Genomic DNA, 21,299 nt, shown 5'->3' with positions numbered 1-21,299 from the left:
ATCCCTCTCCCTCATTCCTCTCCCTCCATCCTTCTCCTTCCATCACTCTCCCTCAATCCTCTCCCTCTATCCTTCTCCTTCCATCCCTCTCGCTCATCCCTCTCCCTCCATCCTTCTCCTTCCATCCCTCTCCCTCCATCCTTCTCCTTCAATCCCTCTCTCTCCATCCCTCTTCATCCATCCCTCTCACTCATCCCTCTACCTCTATTCCTCTACCTCTCCCTATATTGCTCCATCTCTCTCCCTTTATCCCTCTCTATTGCTCCATCCCTCTCCCTCCTTCCTGCTCCCTCCATCCCTCTTCCTCTATCCCTCTCCCTCATCCCTCTCCCTCCATCCCTCTCTTTCTATTGATGCATCTCACTCCCTCTCCCTCTCCATCCATACCTCTCCCTCCATCTCTCTCCCTTCATCTCTCTTCCTCCAGCTCTCCCTCTAATGCTCCATCCCTCTCCCTCCATCCCTCTCTCTCTATTCCCAGATCCCGATCCCTCTCCCTCCATCCCTCTCTCTCCATCCCTCTTCTTCCCTCCCTCTCGCTCATCCCTCTACCTCTATCCCTCTCCCTCTCCCTCTATTGCTCCATCCCTCTCCCTCATCCCTCTCCCTCCATCTCTCTCCCTTCATCTCTCTCCCTCTAATGCTCCATCTCTCTCCCGTCATCACTCTCCTTCCACTCCTCTCCTTCATCTCTCTCTCCCTCTATTGCTCCATTTCTCTCCATCCATCTCTCTCCCTGCATCCCTCTCCCTCATCCCTCTCCCTCCATCTCTTTCCCTTCATCTCTCTCCCTCTATTGCTCCATCCTTCTCCCTCCATCCCTCTCCCTCCATCCCTCTCCCTCTATCCCTCTCCCTCCATCACTCTCTATATATTACTCAATCCCTCTCCCTCATCCTTCTCCCTATATTGCTCCCTCTCTCTCCCTCCCTCCATCTCCTTCCCTCCATCTCTCTCCCTCCATCTCCTTCCCTCTATCCCTCTCCCTCCATCCCTCTCTATATATTACTCAATGCCTCTCCCTCATCCTTCTCCCTCTATCCCTCTCCATCCATCCTTCTCCCTCTATCCCTCTCCCTCCATCCCTCTCTATTTATTACTCAATCCCTCTCCCTCATCCTTCTCCCTCTATCCCTCTCCCTGTATTGCTCCACCTCTCTCCCTCCATCCCTCTCCCTCTATTGCTCCCTCTCTCTCCCTCCCTCCATCTCCTTCCCTCCACCTCTCTCCCTCCATCCCTCTCCCGCTATTGCTCCCTCTCTCTCCCTCCCTCCATCTCCTTCCCTCCATCTCTCTCCCTCCATCCCTCTTCCTCCATCCTTCTCCCTCTATCCCTCTCCCTGTATTGCTCCACCTCTCTCCCTCCATCCCTCTCCCTCTATTGCTCCCTCTCTCTCCCTCCCTCCATCTCCTTCCCTCCACCTCTCTCCCTCCATCCCTCTCCCGCTATTGCTCCCTGTCTCTCCCTCCCTCCATCTCCTTCCCTCCATCTCTCTCCCTCCATCCCTCTTCCTCCATCCTTCTTCCTCTATCCCTCTCCTTCTATTGCTCCATCTCTCTCCCTCCATCCATCTCTCTCCCTCCATTCCTCTCCCTCCATCCCTATCCCTCCATCTCTCTCCCTCCATCCCTCTCCCTCCATCTCTCTCCTTCCACCTCTCTCCCTCTGTCCCTCTTCCATCCCTCTCCCTCTTTCCCTCTCTCTCCATCCATCCCTCTCTCTCTATTCCCAGATCCCGATCCCTCTCCCTCCATCCCTCTCTCTCCATCCCTCTTCTTCCCTCCCTCTCGCTCATCCCTCTACCTCTATCCCTCTCCCTCTCCCTCTATTGCTCCATCCCTCTCCCTCATCTCTCTCTCCATCTCTCTCCCTTCATCTCTCTCCCTCTAATGCTCCATCTCTCTCCCGTCATCACTCTCCTTCCACTCCTCTCCTTCATCTCTCTGTCCCTCTATTGCTCCATCTCTCTCCATCCATCTCTCTCCCTGCATCCCTCTCCCTCATCCCTCTCCCTCCATCTCTTTCCCTTCATCTCTCTCCCTCTATTGCTCCATCCTTCTCCCTCCATCCCTCTCCCTCCATCCCTCTCCCTCTATCCCTCTCCCTCCATCACTCTCTATATATTACTCAATCCCTCTCCCTCATCCTTCTCCCTATATTGCTCCCTCTCTCTCCCTCCCTCCATCTCCTTCCCTCCATCTCTCTCCCTCCATCTCCTTCCCTCTATCCCTCTCCCTCCATCCCTCTCTATATATTACTCAATGCCTCTCCCTCATCCTTCTCCCTCTATCCCTCTCCATCCATCCTTCTCCCTCTATCCCTCTCACTCCATCCCTCTCTATTTATTACTCAATCCCTCTCCCTCATCCTTCTCCCTCTATCCCTCTCCCTGTATTGCTCCACCTCTCTCCCTCCATCCCTCTCCCTCTATTGCTCCCTCTCTCTCCCTCCCTCCATCTCCTTCCCTCCACCTCTCTCCCTCCATCCCTCTCCCGCTATTGCTCCCTCTCTCTCCCTCCCTCCATCTCCTTCCCTCCATCTCTCTCCCTCAATCCCTCTTCCTCCATCCCTCTTCCTCCATCCTTCTCCCTCTATCCCTCTCCTTCTATTGCTCCATCTCTCTCCCTCCATCCATCTCTCTCCCTCCATTCCTCTCCCTCCATCCCTATCCCTCCATCTCTCTCCCTCCATCCCTCTCCCTCCATCTCTCTCCTTCCACCTCTCTCCCTCTGTCCCTCTTCCATCCCTCTCCCTCCATCCCTCTCTCTCCATCCATCCCTCTCTCTCTATTCCCAGATCCCGATCCCGATCCCTCCATCCCTCTCTCTCCATCCTTCTTCTTCCCTCCCTCTCGCTCATCCCTCTACCTCTATCCCTCTCCCTCTCCCTCTATTGCTCCATCCCTCTCCCTCATCCCTCTCCCTCCATCTCTCTCCCTTCATCTCTCTCCCTCTAATGCTCCATCTCTCTCCCGTCATTACTCTCCTTCCACTCCTCTCCTTCATCTCTCTCTCCCTCTATTGCTCCATCTCTCTCCATCCATCTCTCTCCCTGCATCCCTCTCCCTCATCCCTCTCCCTCCATCTCTTTCCCTTCATCTCTCTCCCTCTATTGCTCCATCCTTCTCCCTCCATCCCTCTCCCTCCATCCCTCTCCCTCTATCCCTCTCCCTCCATCACTCTCTATATATTACTCAATCCCTCTCCCTCATCCTTCTCCCTATATTGCTCCCTCTCTCTCCCTCCCTCCATCTCCTTCCCTCTATCCCTCTCCCTCCATCCCTCTCTATATATTACTCAATGCCTCTCCCTCATCCTTCTCCCTCTATCCCTCTCCATCCATCCTTCTCCCTCTATCCCTCTCCCTCCATCCCTCTCTATTTATTACTCAATCCCTCTCCCTCATCCTTCTCCCTCTATCCCTCTCCCTGTATTGCTCCACCTCTCTCCCTCCATCCCTCTCCCTCTATTGCTCCCTCTCTCTCCCTCCCTCCATCTCCTTCCCTCCACATCTCTCCCTCCATCCCTCTCCCGCTATTGCTCCCTCTCTCTCCCTCCCTCCATCTCCTTCCCTCCATCTCTCTCCCTCCATCCCTCTTCCTCCATCCTTCTCCCTCTATCCCTCTCCTTCTATTGCTCCATCTCTCTCCCTCCATCCATCTCTCTCCCTCCATTCCTCTCCCTCCATCCCTATCCCTCCATCTCTCTCCCTCCATCCCTCTCCCTCCATCTCTCTCCTTCCACCTCTCTCCCTCTGTCCCTCTTCCATCCCTCTCCCTCCATCCCTCTCTCTCCATCCATCCCTCTCTCTCTATTCCCAGATACCGATCCCTCTCCCTCCATCCCTCTCTCTCCATCCCTCTTCTTCCCTCCCTCTCGCTCATCCCTCTACCTCTATCCCTCTCCCTCTCCCTCTATTGCTCCATCCCTCTCCCTCATCCCTCTCCCTCCATCTCTCTCCCTTCATCTCTCTCCCTCTAATGCTCCATCTCTCTCCCGTCATCACTCTCCTTCCACTCCTCTCCTTCATCTCTCTCTCCCTCTATTGCTCCATCTCTCTCCATCCATCTCTCTCCCTGCATCCCTCTCCCTCATCCCTCTCCCTCCATCTCTTTCCCTTCATCTCTCTCCCTCTATTGCTCCATCCTTCTCCCTCTATCCCTCTCCCTCCATCCTTCTCCCTCTATCCCTCTCCCTCCATCACTCTCTATATATTACTCAATCCCTCTCCCTCATCCTTCTCCCTATATTGCTCCCTCTCTCTCCCTTCCTCCATCTCCTTCCCTCCATCTCTCTCCCTCCATCTCCTTCCCTCTATCCCTCTCACTCCATCCCGCTCTATATATTACTCAATGCCTCTCCCTCATCCTTCTCCCTCTATCCCTCTCCCTCCATCCTTCTCCCTCTATCCCTCTCCCTCCATCCCTCTCTATTTATTACTCAATCCCTCTCCCTCATCCTTCTCCCTCTATCCCTCTCCCTGTATTGCTCCACCTCTCTCCCTCCATCCCTCTCCCTCTATTGCTCCCTCTCTCTGCCTCCCTCCATCTCCTTCCCTCCACCTCTCTCCCTCCATCCCTCTCCCGCTATTGCTCCCTCTCTCTCCCTCCCTCAATCTCCTTCCCTCCACCTCTCTCCCTCCATCCCTCTTCCTCCATCCTTCTCCCTCTATCCCTCTCCTTCTATTGCTCCATCTCTCTCCCTCCATCCATCTCTCTCCCTCCATTCCTCTCCCTCCATCCCTATCCCTCCATCTCTCTCCCTCCATCCCTCTCCCTCCATCTCTCTCCTTCCACCTCTCTCCCTCTGTCCCTCTTCCATCCCTCTCCCTCCATCCCTCTCTCTCCATCCCTCTCTCTCCATCCCTCTTCATCCATCCCTCTCTCTCCATCTCTATTCATCCATCTCTCTCCCTCCCCCCTCTCCCTCATCCCTCTCCCTCTAATGCTCCATCCCTCTCCCTCCATCACACTCTCTCTCTATTCCCAGATCCCGATCCCTCTCCCTCCATCCCTCTCTCTCCATCCCTCTTCTTCCCTCCCTCTCGCTCATCCCTCTACCTCTATCCCGCTCCCTCTCCCTCTATTGCTCCATCCCTCTCCCTCATCCCTCTCCCTCCATCTCTCTCCCTTCATCTCTCTCCCTCTAATGCTCCATCTCTCTCCCGTCATCACTCTCCTTCCACTCCTCTCCTTCATCTCTCTCTCCCTCTATTGCTCCATCTCTCTCCATCCATCTCTCTCCCTGCATCCCTCTCCCTCATCCCTCTCCCTCCATCTCTTTCCCTTCATCTCTCTCCCTCTATTGCTCCATCCTTCTCCCTCCATCCCTCTCCCTCCATCCCTCTCCCTCTATCCCTCTCCCTCCATCACTCTCTATATATTACTCAATCCCTCTCTCTCATCCTTCTCACTATATTGCTCCCTCTCTCTCCCTCCCTCCATCTCCTTCCCTCCATCTCTCTCCCTCCATCTCCTTCCCTCTATCCCTCTCCCTCCATCCCTCTCTATATATTACTCAATGCCTCTCCCTCATCCTTCTCCCTCTATCCCTCTCCCTCCATCCTTCTCCCTCTATCCCTCTCCCTCCATCCCTCTCTATTTATTACTCAATCCCTCTCCCTCATCCTTCTCCCTCTATCCCTCTCCCTGTATTGCTCCACCTCTCTCCCTCCATCCCTCTCCCTCTATTGCTCCCTCTCTCTCCCTCCCTCCATCTCCTTCCCTCCACCTCTCTCCCTCCATCCCTCTCCCGCTATTGCTCCCTCTCTCTCCCTCCCTCCATCTCCTTCCCTCCATCTCTCTCCCTCCATCCCTCTTCCTCCATCCTTCTCCCTCTATCCCTCTCCTTCTATTGCTCCATCTCTCTCCCTCCATCCATCTCTCTCCCTCCATTCCTCTCCCTCCATCCCTATCCCTCCATCTCTCTCCCTCCATCCCTCTCCCTCCATCTCTCTCCTTCCACCTCTATCCCTCTGTCCCTCTTCCTCCATCCCTCTCCCTCTATCCATATGCCTCTATTGCTCAATCTCTCTTTCTCCATCTCTCTCCCTCCATTTCTCTCCCTCTTTCTCATTGAGAGGGCAGAAGGATGCATTACCAGTGTGTGAGGAACAGCTAGATGAAGGCCTGTCAGTGTAATACTCTCGCATCAAGCACTGAATACAGAACGCCCTCATCAATATCAACTGATAGCTAGCTAGCTGGCTGTGTTATGTCCTGACATGCAGGTGACTAAACAGGCTCCCTGGTCTATGACACACAACAACCACGCACGCACATGTGTATTAACACACACACACACACACACACACACACACACACACACACACACACACACACACACATACACACACAAACACTCCTCTCCCCAGACTGTCTTAGAGACAGAGCCTGAGCCCCTCTAGAAACATAGGCAGGAACTCTAAAGCTCCATAAAATCAGACAGCTAGGCAGCGTTGATATAAGATGCAGCACTGTGACTGATGCTCTTGTCAGCAGCCTGTTCAAATTGAAGACATTCAGCATACTTTATGAGATTGATTACTTTTTATTTGTAGTGGCTGCCTGGTATTTTTAAGTGGATATTTAAAGGCAAATAGTGTGTGTGTGTGTGTGTGTGTGTGTGTGTGTGTGTGTGTGTGTGTGTGTGTGTTTGTGTGTGTGTGTGTGTGTGTGTGTGTGTTGCTCCTGACGAGGTCATTTGTTTGACAAAATGTCTTTTTGGTAAGTAGGCCATTTAATTTCACTAACGGTAGCGGGTGGCGGGTGTAATGGAATGCAGTGATGGTGCGTTAGCGGGGGTGAAAAGAAAAGGACACGGAGGAGGAGGGGAGAAGAGGAGAGAAGGATGGGATGAGGTGAGGAAGAAGAGAAGTGAGAAGTATAGGAGGGTGAGGAGGAGAGGAGAGGAGTTTAGGAGGGTGAGGAGGAGAGGAGGAGAGGAGTGTGAGGAGAGAACAGGAGTTTAGGAGGGTAAGGAGGAGTGGAGTTTAGGAGGGTGAGGAGGAGAGGAGTTTAGGAGGGTGAGGAGGAGAGGAGTTTAGGAGGGTGAGGAGGAGAAGGGAGGAGTTTAGGAGGGTAAGGAGGAGAGGAGTTTAGGAGGGTGAGGAGGAGAGGAGTTTAGGAGGGTGAGGAGGAGAGTAGTTTAGGAGTGTGAGGAGAGGAGTTTAGGAGGGTGAGGAGGAGAGGAGTTTATGAGGGTGAGGAGGAGAAGAGAGGAGTTTAGGAGGGTAAGGAGGAGTGGAGTTTAGGAGGGTGAGGAGGAGAGGAGTTTAGGAGGATGAGGAGGAGAGGAGTTTAGGAGGGTGAGGAGGAGAGGAGGAGAGGAGGGTGAGGAGGAGAGGAGTTTAGGAGGGTGAGGAGGAGAGGAGTTTAGGAGGGTGAGAAGGAGAGGAGTTTAGGAGGGTGAGGAGGAGAGGAGTTTAGGAGTGTGAGGAGAGGAGTTTAGGAGGGTAAGGAGGAGTGGAGTTTAGGAGCGTGAGAAGGAGAGGAGTTTAGGAGGGTGAGGAGGAGAGGAGTTTAGGAGTGTGAGGAGAGGAGTTTAGGAGGGTGAGTAGGAGAGGAAAGGAGTTTGGGAGGGTGAGGAGGAGAGGCGTTTAGGAGGGTGGGAAGAGAGGAGAATGAGGAGGAGAGGAATTTAGGAGGGTGGAGATGAGAGGAGAGGAGTATAGGAGAGTGGGGAGGAGAGGAGAGTTTAGGAGGGTGGGGAGGAAAGTAGAGGAGTATAGGAGGGTGGGGAGGAAAGGAGAGGAGTGTAGGAGGGTGGGGAGGAAATGAGAGGAGTGTAGGAGAGTGGGGAGGAAAGGAGAGGAGTGTAGGAGGGTGGGGAGGAAAGGAGAGGAGTATAGGAGGGTGGGGAGGAAAGGAGAGGAGTATAGGAAGGTGGGGAGGAAAGGAGAGGAGTATAGGAGGGTGGGGAGGAAAGGAGAGGAGTGTAGGAGGGTGTGGAGGAAAGGAGAGGAGTATAGGAGGGTGGGGAGGAAAGGAGAGGAGTGTAGGAGGGTGAGGAGGAGAGGAGGAGAGGAGGGTGAGGAGGAGAGGAGTTTAGGAGGGTGAGGAGGAGAGGAGTTTAGGAGGGTGAGAAGGAGAGGAGTTTAGGAGGGTGAGGAGGAGAGGAGTTTAGGAGTGTGAGGAGAGGAGTTTAGGAGGGTAAGGAGGAGTGGAGTTTAGGAGCGTGAGAAGGAGAGGAGTTTAGGAGGGTGAGGAGGAGAGGAGTTTAGGAGTGTGAGGAGAGGAGTTTAGGAGGGTGAGGAGGAGAGGAGAGGAGTTTGGGAGGGTGAGGAGGAGAGGCGTTTAGGAGGGTGGGAAGAGAGGAGAATGAGGAGGAGAGGAATTTAGGAGGGTGGAGATGAGAGGAGAGGAGTATAGGAGAGTGGGGAGGAGAGGAGAGTTTAGGAGGGTGGGGAGGAAAGTAGAGGAGTATAGGAGGGTGGGGAGGAAAGGAGAGGAGTGTAGGAGGGTGGGGAGGAAATGAGAGGAGTGTAGGAGAGTGGGGAGGAAAGGAGAGGAGTGTAGGAGGGTGGGGAGGAAAGGAGAGGAGTATAGGAGGGTGGGGAGGAAAGGAGAGGAGTATAGGAAGGTGGGGAGGAAAGGAGAGGAGTATAGGAGGGTGGGGAGGAAAGGAGAGGAGTGTAGGAGGGTGTGGAGGAAAGGAGAGGAGTATAGGAGGGTGGGGAGGAAAGGAGAGGAGTGTAGGAGGGTGGGGAGGAAAGGAGTGGAGTGTAGGAGGGTGTGGCCGTGGTGTAAAGTTACTTGGCTCATCGTGCTCTAGCGACTCCTTGTGGTGGGCCGGATGCCTGCAGGTTGACTTCGGTTGTCAGTTAAACATAGTTTTTTCAGGGGCATTGGTGCTGCTGGCTTCCGGGTTAAGCGGGAGGGTGTTAAGAAGCTCGGTTTGGCGCGTCATGTTTCGGAGGACGCTTGACTCAACCTTCCCCACTCCCGAGCCCGTTGGGGAGTTGCAATGATGAGACAATTGGATATCACTAAATTGGGGAGAAAAAGGTGCCAATTTTTGATGTGCTAATGACATTAGAAAGTTTAGCTAGTTATGAAAAATGTTGAAAAAAAACGCATTCTACGTGAATTATCACTCAATATAAGATATTTATGCTTGCTTAGATTGCATTTTTTGGAGTGTTGAAGTTCATCCTGAAATCATCACCATGACTATGCTCTGCTCTGCCCATGATGCTAGAACTTCCACCTCCACCATAGCCCCACCATGACCCCAAAGAACTACCACCTCCCCCATAACCCCACCATGACCGCAAGAACTACCACCTCCCCCATAACCCCACCATGACCCCAAGAACTACCACCTCCACCATAACCCCACCATGACCCCAAGAACTACCACCTCCACCATAACCCCAAGAACTACCACCTCCACCATGACCCCAAGAACTACCACCTCCACCATAACCCCACCATGACCCCAAGAACTTCCACCTCCACCATGACCCCAAGAACTACCACCTCCACCATAACCCCAAGAACTACCACCTCCACCATGACCCCAAGAACTACCACCTCCACCATAACCCCAAGAACTACCACCTCCACCATGACCCCAAGAACTACCACTACCACCTCCACCATGACTCCAAGAACTGCCACCTCCACCATGACCCCAAGAACTGCCACCTCCACCATAACCCCAAGAACTACCACTACCACCTCCACCATGACTCCAAGAACTGCCACCTCCACCATGACCCCAAGAACTGCCACCTCCACCATAACCCCAAGAACTACCACTACCACCTCCACCATGACTCCAAGAACTGCCACCTCCACCATGACCCCAAGAACTACCACCTCCAACATGACTCCAAGACCTGCCACCTCCACCATAACCCCACCATGACCCCTAGAACTACCACCTCCACCATAACCCCAAGAACTACCACCTCCACCATGACTCCAAGAACTGCCACCTCCACCATGACCCCAAGAACTGCCACCTCCACCATAACCCCAAGAAAAACCACCTCCACCATGACCCCAAGAACTGCCACCTCCACCATAACCCCAAGAACTACCACCTCCAACATGACTCCAAGACCTGCCACCTCCACCATAACCCCACCATGACCCCTAGAACTACCACCTCCACCATAACCCCAAGAACTACCACCTCCAACATGACTCCAAGACCTGCCACCTCCACCATAACCCCACCATGACCCCAATAACTACCACCTCCAACATAGCCCCACCATGACCCCAATTACGACCACCAGTACATTATGAGCAGCCAACTACGTATCAACCTGAGAGAACAAGAGCTCTTAATGGCTATATGTTGAAGATAACTCAATGCACTCAGTAAGACATATTCCACATACACTTACACAAATGGATGCATGTATAAATGCTTGGCTATATAAAAGTGTTGCAGTGGAATGGACACACACACACACACACATACACAAACTGAGAGGTAAAACCTAAGCTTGAGAGTCAGAGTGAGTCTAAAAAAGGCCTCTGAGGAAGAAATGCTTATCTGTGAAACCTCAGCCAGTTTTCAGTTGTAGCTGTCAGGAAGTGTGCAGTGAGCCGGAGGCATACGGCAGGAGCCAATCAGCACATCAGCCCATAAAGCTGGACATGAACAGGACTGGTGAATGGAGCAAAAGGAGAATGGGAAAGGGCTGTCTCTCTCTCTATCGCTGTCTCTCTCTTTCTCTCTTTCTCTCTCTCTCTCTCTCTCTATCTTTCTCTCTCTCTCTCTTTCTTTCTCTCTCTCTCTCTCTCTGCAGTGGAAGCAGCACATTCAGGAGAGACGTCTGATAGCCATTTCAATTACACCACTGTCACTGATAGATGGGAAACAGAAATATAGCTCCACAGACTGACAGGATGTCATATGAACATCATCTCTCAAAACTATCTAGCATCACCTCAACTCTTGAGTTTCAGCTCTACTCTTTAAGAACAAAATGTGCTATTTAGAACATGTCCCCATAGGAGAACCCTCTGTCCCCATAGGATAACCCTCTGTCCCCATAGGATAACCCTCTGTCCCCATAGGATAACCCTCTGTCCCCATAGGAGAACCCTCTGTCCCCATAGGAGAACCCTCTGTCCCCATAGGCTAACCCTCTGTCCCCATAGGATAACCCTTTGTCCCCATAGGATAACCCTCTGTCCCCATAGGATAACCCTCTGTCCCCATAGGATAACCCTCTGTCCCCACAGGATAACCCTCTGTCACCATAGGAGAACCTTCTGTCCCCATAGGATAACCCTCTGTCCCCATAGGAGAACCTTCTGTCCCCACAGGATAACCCTCTGTCCCCATAGGATAACCATCTGTCCCCACAGGATAACCCTCTGTCCCCATAGGATAACCCTCTGTCCCCATAGGATAACCCTCTGTCCCCATAGGATAACCCTTTGTCCCCACAGGATAACCCTCTGTCCCCATAGGATAACCCTCTGTTCCCACAGGATAACCCTCTGTCCCCATAGGATAACCCTCTGTCCCCACAGGATAACCCTCTGTCCCCATAGGAGAACCTTCTGTCCCCATAGGATAACCCTCTGTCCCCATAGGAGAACCTTCTGTCCCCATAGGATAACCCTCTGTCCCCATAGGATAACCTTCTGTCCCCACAGGATAACCCTCTGTCCCCACAGGATAACCCTCTGTCCCCATAGGATAACCCTCTGTCCCCATAGGATAACCCTCTGTCCCCATAGGAGAACCTTCTGTCCCCATAGGATAACCCTCTGTCCCCATAGGATAACCCTCTGTCCCCACAGGATAACCCTCTGTCCCCATAGGAGAACATTCTGTCCCCATAGGATAACCCTCTGTCCCCATAGGAGAACCCTCTGTCCCCATAGGATAACCCTCTGTCCCCATAGGATAACCCTCTGTCCCCATAGGAGAACCTTCTGTCCCCACAGGATAACCCTCTGTCCCCATAGGAGAACCTTCTGTCCCCATAGGATAACCCTCTGTCCCCATTGGATAACCCTTTGAAGAACCCTTTTTGGTTCCATGTATAATCATTTGGGGTTCAATGTAGAATATATTCCACAGAGGGTTCTACATGGAACCCAAAAGGGTTCTAACTGGAACCAAAAAGAGTTCTACCTGGAACCAAAAATGGTTCTCCTATGGGGACAGCCGAAGAACCCTTTTGGAACACTTTTTTCTAAGAGTGTACTCTCTAGCTTGAGCTCTACTCTGTAGCCTCAGCTCAACTCTATGAGCCTGTTTCCTGGACACAGATGAAGCCTCGTCCTATGGACTGAAACGCCTGGTTAATGGAGAATCCCCATAAAAAATGTATTTTTAGTCCAGGACTAGGTCTAACCTGTGTCTAGGAAACTTGACCCATGTGCACTCTCTGAAGCCCCTTGAAAGGCCAATGTGTGTTCTGTGTTTCTGCCAATAAAAATGACTTGTCTAGTCATCATTCAGCAGATTTGTAAAACTATTTTAATCACTTATATGGATGCTCTTTCTCTCAAGCACTCCGTTTGTGGATTTGTTTGCCTCTTTGGATTCTATTCACAGTCATGTTTCTGTAATGGGAGCCTGTTATATCGTGGTCTTCTGTTGTCTATCTGCAGTGACTAAGACTGTGTGTGCTGAGCAGTGTGACGGTCGCTGTTTCGGACCCTGGGTTAGTAACTGCTGCCATCGCGAGTGTGCAGGCGGATGCTCCGGACCCAAGGATACGGACTGCTTCGTAAGTACGCACACACTTCATAAAGCCTATCATCACAAAATACAAACCCCTCTTTCCAATCACCTGTTTCCATGGTGAATATTTTCAAACCGCCATGGAGTTTTTGATTATATACCAGCTTGTCTATTTCTTTCTTTGCTCTTCTTTTCTCTTTGTACATCAGAGCTTTCCTCTTAACTGTGACCTTTTGTGTGAATGTGAGGTTACTTCCATCAGGAGCTATTCATACTTCCATAGAGAAGGAGCTCCTGACACAAAATATCCCTGTTTAAATCGTCTGGATCTCAAATGGCACCCTATTCCCTAAATAGTGAAAGGCTTTGGGCCAATGGGCCCTGGTCAAAAGTAGTGTGCTAAATAGGGAACATGGTGCTATTTGGGAAACAGGCATTGTTCTTTGTGGGAAAGATACCGTTAAAATCAAATTTTCTAATTTTTTTGTGTTAAATATAAAACCATTGCTGTGCCCACCTCCCCGTCCTCCTGTTCCTTTGTTAATCTCTCTCTCTCTCTCGCTCCCTCATTATCTGTCGATTTATCCTGGCTTGATCAAACTTCTTTCCTTTCTTCTCTCTCGCTCCCTCATTATCTGTCGATTTATCCTGGCTTGATCAAACTTCTTTCCAGAGTCTATTGTATTATGTTTCTCGTTGAGCTACCCTTTCTGTTTAGTTAGATATTGTGAGTTCTAACTATTGCTATTAGACCTCTCTCTCTCTCTCAATTGTGCTGTTTTAACTGCAATTGCACTTTTGGAGAAATGGACACTTCTGACTGGAAAAACAGCCTGGATTAAACTCCTGGGATTGGTCCCAAATGACACGCTGTCCCCTTTATAGTGCACTACCTTTGACCATAAACTTAGCAAAAGTAATGCACTAGATAGGGAATAGAATAAGTTTCCGATGTATCCCAGGTCTAAACTTTTTCACATAATGAGAGCTGCTTAGCCATTCATCATGCTAAATATTACAATACATACCACTCGATTAGTATTGAAGGGTTTGTAGTGATACCAAACATGCACTATAGTACACTTATTAAAATCAAATCAAATATTGTTTGTCACATGTGCCAAATACAAAAGGTGTAGAACAGTGAAATGCTTATATTTACTCAAATAAACTGAAGTAAAAAATAAGAAAAAATAATAATTTAAGAGAAAAAATTAATTAACAGTAGTGAGGCAAGGGGTACCAGTACAGAGTCAATTGGCGGGGGCACAGGTCAGTCGAGGTAATTGAGGTAATATGTAGGTATAGGTGAAGTGACTATGCATAGATAATAAACAGAGAGTAGCAGCAGTGTAAAAATGTGTGTGTGGGGCGGGTGGGGAGGGTAATACAAATAGTCCGGGTAGGCATTTGATTAGCTGTTCAGGAGTCTTATGACTTGGGGGTAGAAGATGTTATGAAGCCTTTTGGACTTAGACTTGGCGCTCCGGTACCACTTGCCATGTGGTAGCAGAGAGTGGCTGGAGTCTATGACCATTCCTCTGACATCGCCTGGTATAGAGGTCCTGGATGGCAGGAAGCTTGGCCCCTGTGATGTACTGGGCTATACGCACTACTCTCTATAGTGCTTTGCGGTTAGAGGCCGAACAGTTGCCATACCAGTCAGGATGCTCTCGATGGTGCAGCTGTGGAACTTTTTGAGGATCTGAGGATCCATGCCAAATCTTTTCAGTCTCCTGAAGGGGAATATGCTTTGTTGTGCCTCCTTCACGACTGTCTTGTTGTGTTTGGACCATGATATTTTGTTGGTGATGTGGACACCAAGGAACTTGAAGTTCTCAACCTGCTCCATTACAGCCCCGTCAATGAGAATAGGGGCGTGCTCAGTCCTCCTTTTCCTGTAGTCCACAATCATCTCCTTTGTCTTGATCACATTGAGGGAGAGGTTGTTGTCCTGGCACCACACTGCCAGGTTTCTGACCTCCTCCCTATAGGCTGTCTCATCATTGTCGGTGAGCAGGCCTACCACTGTTGTGTCATCTGCAAACTTAACGATGGTGTTGGAGTCGTGCCTGGCCGTGCAGTCATAAGTGAACAGGGAGTACAGGAGGGGACTGAGCACGCACCCCTGAGGGGCCACCGTGTTGAGGATCAGCGTGGCAGATGTGTTGTTACCTACCCTTAGCACCTGGGGGCGGCCCGTTCAGGAAGTCCAGGATCCAGTTGCAGAGAGAGGTGTTTAGTCCCAGGTTCCTTAGCTTAGTGATGAGCTTTGAGGTCACTATGGTGTTCAGCGCTGAGGTGTAGTCAATGAACAGCATTCTCACGTAGGTGTTCCTTTTGTCCAGGTGGGAAAGGGCAGTGTGGAGTGCAATAGAGATTGCATCATCTGTGGAGCTGTTGGGGTGGTATGCAAATCGGAGTGGGTCTAGGTTTTCTGGGATAATTGGGTTCATGTGAGCCATGACCAGCCTTTCAAAGCACTTCTTGGCTACAGACGTGAGTGCTACAGGTCGGTAGTCATTTAGGCAGTTACCTTGGTGTTCTTGGGCACAGGGACTATGGTGGTCTGCTTGAAACATGTTGGTATTACAGACTCGGTCAGGGACAGGTTGAAAATATCAGTGAAGACACTTCCCAGTTGGTCAGTGCATGTTCGGAGTACACATCCTGGTAATCCATCTAGCCCTGCGGCCTTGTGAATTTTGACCTGTTTAAAGGTTTTACTCACGTCGGCTACAGAGAGCGTGATCACACAGTTGTCCGGAACAGCTGATGCTCTAATGCATGCTTCAGTGTTGCTTGCCTCGAAGAAGGAATAGAAGTAATGCAGCTCATCTGGTAGGCTTGTGTCACTGGGCAGCTCGCGGCTATGCTTCTCTATGTAGTCCATAATAGTTTTAAAGCACTGCCACATCCGACGAGAGTTGGAGCCGTTGTAGTACGATTCAATCTTAGTCCTGTATTGACGCTTTGCCTGTTTGATGGTTCGTTGGAGGCTATAGCGGGATTTATTATAAGCGTCCGGGTTAGAGTTTCGGTCCTTGAAAGTGGCAGTTCTACCCTGTAATCCATGACTTCTGGTTTGGGTATGTACGTACGGTCACTGTGGGGACGAGGTCATCAATGCACTTATTGATGAAGCCAGTGACTGATGTGGTGTATTCCTCAATGCCATCATTCTGACTAACAGGTGTCTGTATGTAGCCTTGCTTCTTTTATAGCCTCGCTACTGTATATAGCCTGTCTTTTTACTGTTGTTTTATTTATTTTCTTACCTATTGTTCACCTAATACCTTTTTTGCACTATTGGTTAGAGCCTGTAAGTAAGCATTTCACTGTAAGGTGAAATACCTGTTGTATTCAGTGACAAATAAACTTTGATTTGATTGGATATGAAGAATCCCGGAATATTTTCCAGTATGTGCTAGGAAAACAGTCCTGTAGCTTAGCATCTGCTTCATCTGACCACTTCTGTATTGAGCGAGTCACTGGTACTTCCTGTTTAAAATTTTGCTTTTAAGCAGGAATCAGGAGGATAGAGTTGTGGTCAGATTTGGGCGAGGGAGAGCTTTGTATGCATCTCTGTGTGGAGTAAAGGTGCTTATCAATTGCTAATTACTTACTAAGTCTGTGTGTGTGTTTTAGTATGTGTGTGTGTTTACAGCTACATAGCAATTAAGTGATAATGTGCTTGCTTGGAGAGCATAGGGCTCCCAGTGACGATAAGAAGCTTAATGTCTGTTATTTAGCTGCATACTGCTGTGTGGACTGTGTTTCCTTGACCACCCAGCACTAGTGTGTGTGTGTGATGGTGTGTGTGTGATGACGTGTGTGTTTGTGTTTGTGTGTGTGGGTGTGCCTGTGTGTACGTTCACCTGTGTACGCTTGTGGTGTGTGTCCGTCTGTGTGTGTGCATGTGTTTTGTCCACAGGCGTGCACCAACTTCAACGACAGCGGGGCGTGTGTGACCCAGTGTCCCCAGCCCTTTGTGTACAACCCCACCACCTTCCAGCTGGAAAGCAACCCCAGAGCCAAGTACACCTATGGTGCCTTCTGCGTCAAGAAGTGCCCACGTAAGGAATGACACACACACACACAACATACAACCATACTTTTGTGAAATAAGGGGACATTAAAAAAACTGTGAAATAAGAATAGACACACATGCTACATACTGTATGCACGCATGACTGTAATTCGCTAAACGTCTACTAACAAACCTACATTATTATATATTATACACACACCATACACAGCATTCTAGTTTGCTCATATATTAGCAGAATACAACGTTTTGCTTTCATGTTTTATAAGCGGATTTTGCTCTTCACTAGTGTTGTAGCAATTTTCAACCACTCCACAAACTATAGTTTTGACAAGTCGGTTAGGACATCTACTTTGTGCATGACACAAGTAATATTTCCAACAATTGTTTACAGACAGATTATTTCACTTATAATTCACTGTATCACAATTCCAGTGGGTCAGAAGTTTACATACACTAAGTTACTGTGCCTTTAAAAAGCTTGGAAAATTCCAGAAAATGATGTCATGGCTTTAGAAGCTTCTGATAGGCTAATTGACATCCTCTAACGTGTTCGTATCGGCACACTCAATAGCCATGGTTTCTCAAATGACTGCCTCGCCTGGTTCAGCAACTAATTCTCAGATAGAGTTCAGTGTGTCAAATCAGAGGGCCTGTTGTCCTGACCTCTGGCAGTCTCTATGGGGGTGCCAGGATTCAATTCTCGGGCCGACTCTTTTCTCTGTATATATCAACGATGTCGCTCTTGCTGCGGCTGATTCCTTGATCCACCTCTACGCAGACGACACCATTCTGTAAACATCTGGCCCTTCGTTGGACACTGTGTTAACAAACCTCCAAACGAGCTTCAATGCCATACAACACTCCTTCCGTGGCCTCCAACTGCTCTTAAACACTAGTAAAACTAAATGCATGCTCTTCAACCGATCACTGCCCGCAGCCGCCCACCCGACTAGCATCACTACTCTGGACGGTTCTGACTTAGAATATGTGGACAACTACAAATACCTAGGTGTCTGGTTAGACTGTAAACTCTCCTTTCATATTATGCATCTCCAATCCAAAATTCAATCTAGAATTGGCTTCTTATTTCCCAACAAAAACTCCTTCACTCATGCTGTCAAACATACTGTCACGCCCTGTCCATAGAGAGTCTTTTTATTCTCTATTTTGGTTAGGCCAGGGTGTGACTAGGGTGGGCGTTCTATGTTATTTTTTCTTTGTTTTTGGCCGGGTATGGTTCTCAATCAGGGACAGCTGTCTGTCGTTGTCTCTGATTGAGAACCATACTTAGGCAGCCTGTTTTCCCACTATGGGTTGTGGGTAGCTGTTTTATGTTTTGTGTTTCTGCACCTGACAGGACTGTTTCGTTTTCATTCATTCTCTTGTTATTTGTATGTGTAACGACGACCGTTACACATACCTTCGTAAAACTGACCATCCTACCGATCCTCGACTTCGGCGATGTCATTTACAAAATAGCCTCCAACATTCTACTCAGCAAACTGGATGCAGTCTATCACAGTGCCATCCGTTTTGTCACCAAAGTCCCATTTACCACCCACCACTGCGACCTGCATGCTCTTGTCGGCTGGCCCTCGCTATATATTCATTGCTAGACCCACTGGCTCCAGGTCATCTATAAATCTTTGCTTGGTAAAGCTCCACCTTACCTCAGCTCACTGGTCACCATAACAACACCCACCCATAGCACGTTCTCTAGCAGGTATATCTCACTAGTCATCCCCAAAGCCAACACCTCCTTTGACTGCCTTTCTTTCCAGTTCTCTGCTGCCAATGACTGTAACGAATTGCAAAACTCACTGAAGTTGGAGACTTATATCTACCTCACTAACTTTAAGCATCAGCTATCTGAGCAGCTTACCGATCGCTGCAGCTGTTCACAGCCTATCTGTAAATTGCCCATCTAACTACCTCATCCCCATACTGTTTTTATTTACTTTTTTTGCTCTTTTGCACACCAGTATTTCTACTTTCACATCATCCTCTGCACATCAGTCACTCCAGTGTTAATTTGCTAAATTATAATTACTTAGCTACTGTGGCCTATGTATTGCCTTACCTCCTTACTACATTTGCACACACTGTATATAGATTTTTCTATTGTGTTATTGACTGTACTTTTGTTTATCCCATGTGTACCTCTGTGTTGTTGTTTTTTGTCGCACTGCTTTGCTTTATCTTTGCCAGGTCGCAGTTGTAAATGAGAACTTGTTCTCAACTGGCCTACCTGGTCAAATAAAGGTGAAATTAAAAATAACATTAAAAAAAGTAAATTGGAAGTGTACCTGGGGATGTGAAAAGTGTAAATAAATCCCAGAACAACGGCAAAGGACCTTGTGAAGTTGCTGGAGGAAACAGGTACAAAAGTATCTACAGTGGGGCAAAAAAGTATTTAGTCAGCCACCAATTGTGCAAGTTCTCCCACTTAAAAAGATGAGAGAGGCCTGTAATTTTTATCATAGGTACACTTAAACTATGACAGACAAAATTTGAAAAAAAATCCAGAAAATCACATTGTATGATTTTTTATGAATTTATTTGCAAATTATGGTGGAAAATAAGTATTTGGTCAATAACAAAAGTTATGTGGTGTGTTTGGGACCATTGTCATGCTGAAAGACCCAGACATGTTTCATCTTCAATGCCCTTGCTGATGGTAGGCTTTGTTACTTTGGTCCCAGCTCTCTGCAGGTCATTCACTAGGTCCCCCCGTGTGGTTCTGGGATTTTTGCTCACCGTTCTTGTGATCATTTTGACCCCACGGGGTGAGATCTTGCGTGGAGCCCCAGATCGAGGGAGATTATTAGTGGTCTTGTATGTCTTCCATTTCCTAATTATTGCTCCCACAGTTGATTTCTTCAAACCAAGCTGCTTACTTATTGCAGATTCAGTCTTCCCAGCCTGGTGCAGGTCTACAATTGTGTTTCTGGTGTCCTTTGACAGCTCTTTGGTCTTGGCCATAGTGGAGTTTGGAGTGTGACTGTTTGAGGTTGTGGACAGGTGTATTTTATACTGATAACAAGTTCAAACAGGTGTCATTAATACAGGTAACGAGTGGAGGACAGAGGAGCCTCTTAAAGAAGAAGTTACAGGTCTGTGAGAGCCAGAAATATTGCTTGTTTGTAGGTGACCAAATACTTATTTTCCTCCATAATTTGCAAATAAATTCATTAAAAATCCTACAATGTGATTTTCTGGATTTTTATTATTCTCATTTTGTCTGTCATAGTTGAAGTGTACCTATGATGAAAATTACAGGCCTCTCTCTTCTTTTTAAGTGGGAGAACTTGCACAATTGGTGGCTGACTAAATACTTTTTTGCCCCACTGTATATCCACAGTAAAACGAGTCCTATGTCGACATAACCTGAAAGGCTGCTCAGCAAGGAATGAGCCACTGCTCCAAATCTGCCATAAAAAAAAGCCGGACTACGGTTTGCAACTGTGCATGGGGACAAAGATCGTACTTTTTGGAGAAATGTCCTCTGGTCTGATAAAACAAAAATCTAACTTTTTGGCCATAATGACCATTGTTTTTCTGAAGGAAAAGGGGGAGGCTTGCAAGCCGAAGAACACCATCCCAACCGTGAAGCACGGGGGTGGCAGCATCATAATGTGTGGGTGCTTTGCTGCAGGAGGGACAAAATAGATGGCTACATGAGGAAGAAAAAATAATGTGGATATATTGAAGCAACATCTCAAGACATCAGTCAGGAAGTTAAAACTTCCAAATGGACAATGACCCCAAGCATACTTCCAAAGTTGTGGCAAAATGGCTTCAGGACAACAAAGTCAAGGTATTGGAGTGGCCATCACAAAGCCTTGACCTCAATCCCATAGAACATTTGTGGGCATTTAAAGGCAATGCTACCAAATACTAATTGAGCGTATGGAAACTTCTGACCCACTGGGAATGTGATGAAAGAAATCAAAGCTGAAATAAATAATTATCTCTACTATTATTCTGACATTTCACATTCTTAAAATAAAGTGGTGATCCTAACTGAAATAAAACAGGGAATTTTTACTAGGATTAAATGTCAGGAATTGTGAAAAACGTGAGTTTAAATGTTCGTGTCAAAGGTGTATGTTAACTTCCAACTGTATATAGCCTTATATATATTTCAGGCTAATTTCCTGTCATCCCAATCCTGACTCTTGTCTTGCTTGAAAATCTCTATCTTTATTCTGTAATCCATAGGTTGCATTATCAAAGCACGTCTCGCCTATGCATATCAAAATACCGCTATATCTTTTCTCACGCATCTCTGCGCTGCCTGATATTGCTGCCAATGTGAGAGCTTCGGTAGAGAATATGTGATCAACAAACAATATACATTTTTAAGATATCTTGATTTTTAAACAATTTCCTCTCTTTGTCTCCCTGTTATTCATGAGCTGATTTGTTATCTGTATAACCATCAACTCTATTTTGCCACATCGGAGATATTCTGTTGTGAGTTGGACATTATCTAGCAAGTTTAGCAACTTTGATAATTTTACTTTTGCTTAAAACCCGTCTAGGTTTACCCCGTTCCGCTAGCAGAACCCCTCGCCAACAGCCA

General features: G+C 48.5%; 1 protein-coding gene across 1 annotated transcript in view; it reads left to right on the top strand.

The window, feature by feature from the left end:
• LOC118936582 (receptor tyrosine-protein kinase erbB-4) overlaps window positions 1-21,299 on the top strand; it is a 528,305-nt gene that overhangs the window by 369,108 nt on the left and 137,898 nt on the right. Inside the window, exons 6-7 of the mRNA XM_090216042.1 lie at window positions 12,591-12,709; window positions 16,598-16,739. Of these exons, the coding sequence (XP_090072168.1) occupies window positions 12,591-12,709; window positions 16,598-16,739 (261 nt within the window). The remainder of the gene's footprint in view (window positions 1-12,590; window positions 12,710-16,597; window positions 16,740-21,299) is intronic.

This window comes from Oncorhynchus mykiss, chromosome 22 (genome assembly GCF_057628025.1).
Source record: "Oncorhynchus mykiss isolate SJ-2025 chromosome 22, ASM5762802v1, whole genome shotgun sequence".
NCBI lineage: Eukaryota > Metazoa > Chordata > Actinopteri > Salmoniformes > Salmonidae > Oncorhynchus > Oncorhynchus mykiss.
Note: the sequence above shows the minus strand (reverse complement) of the source record. Positions and strands in the feature narration are given on the sequence as shown.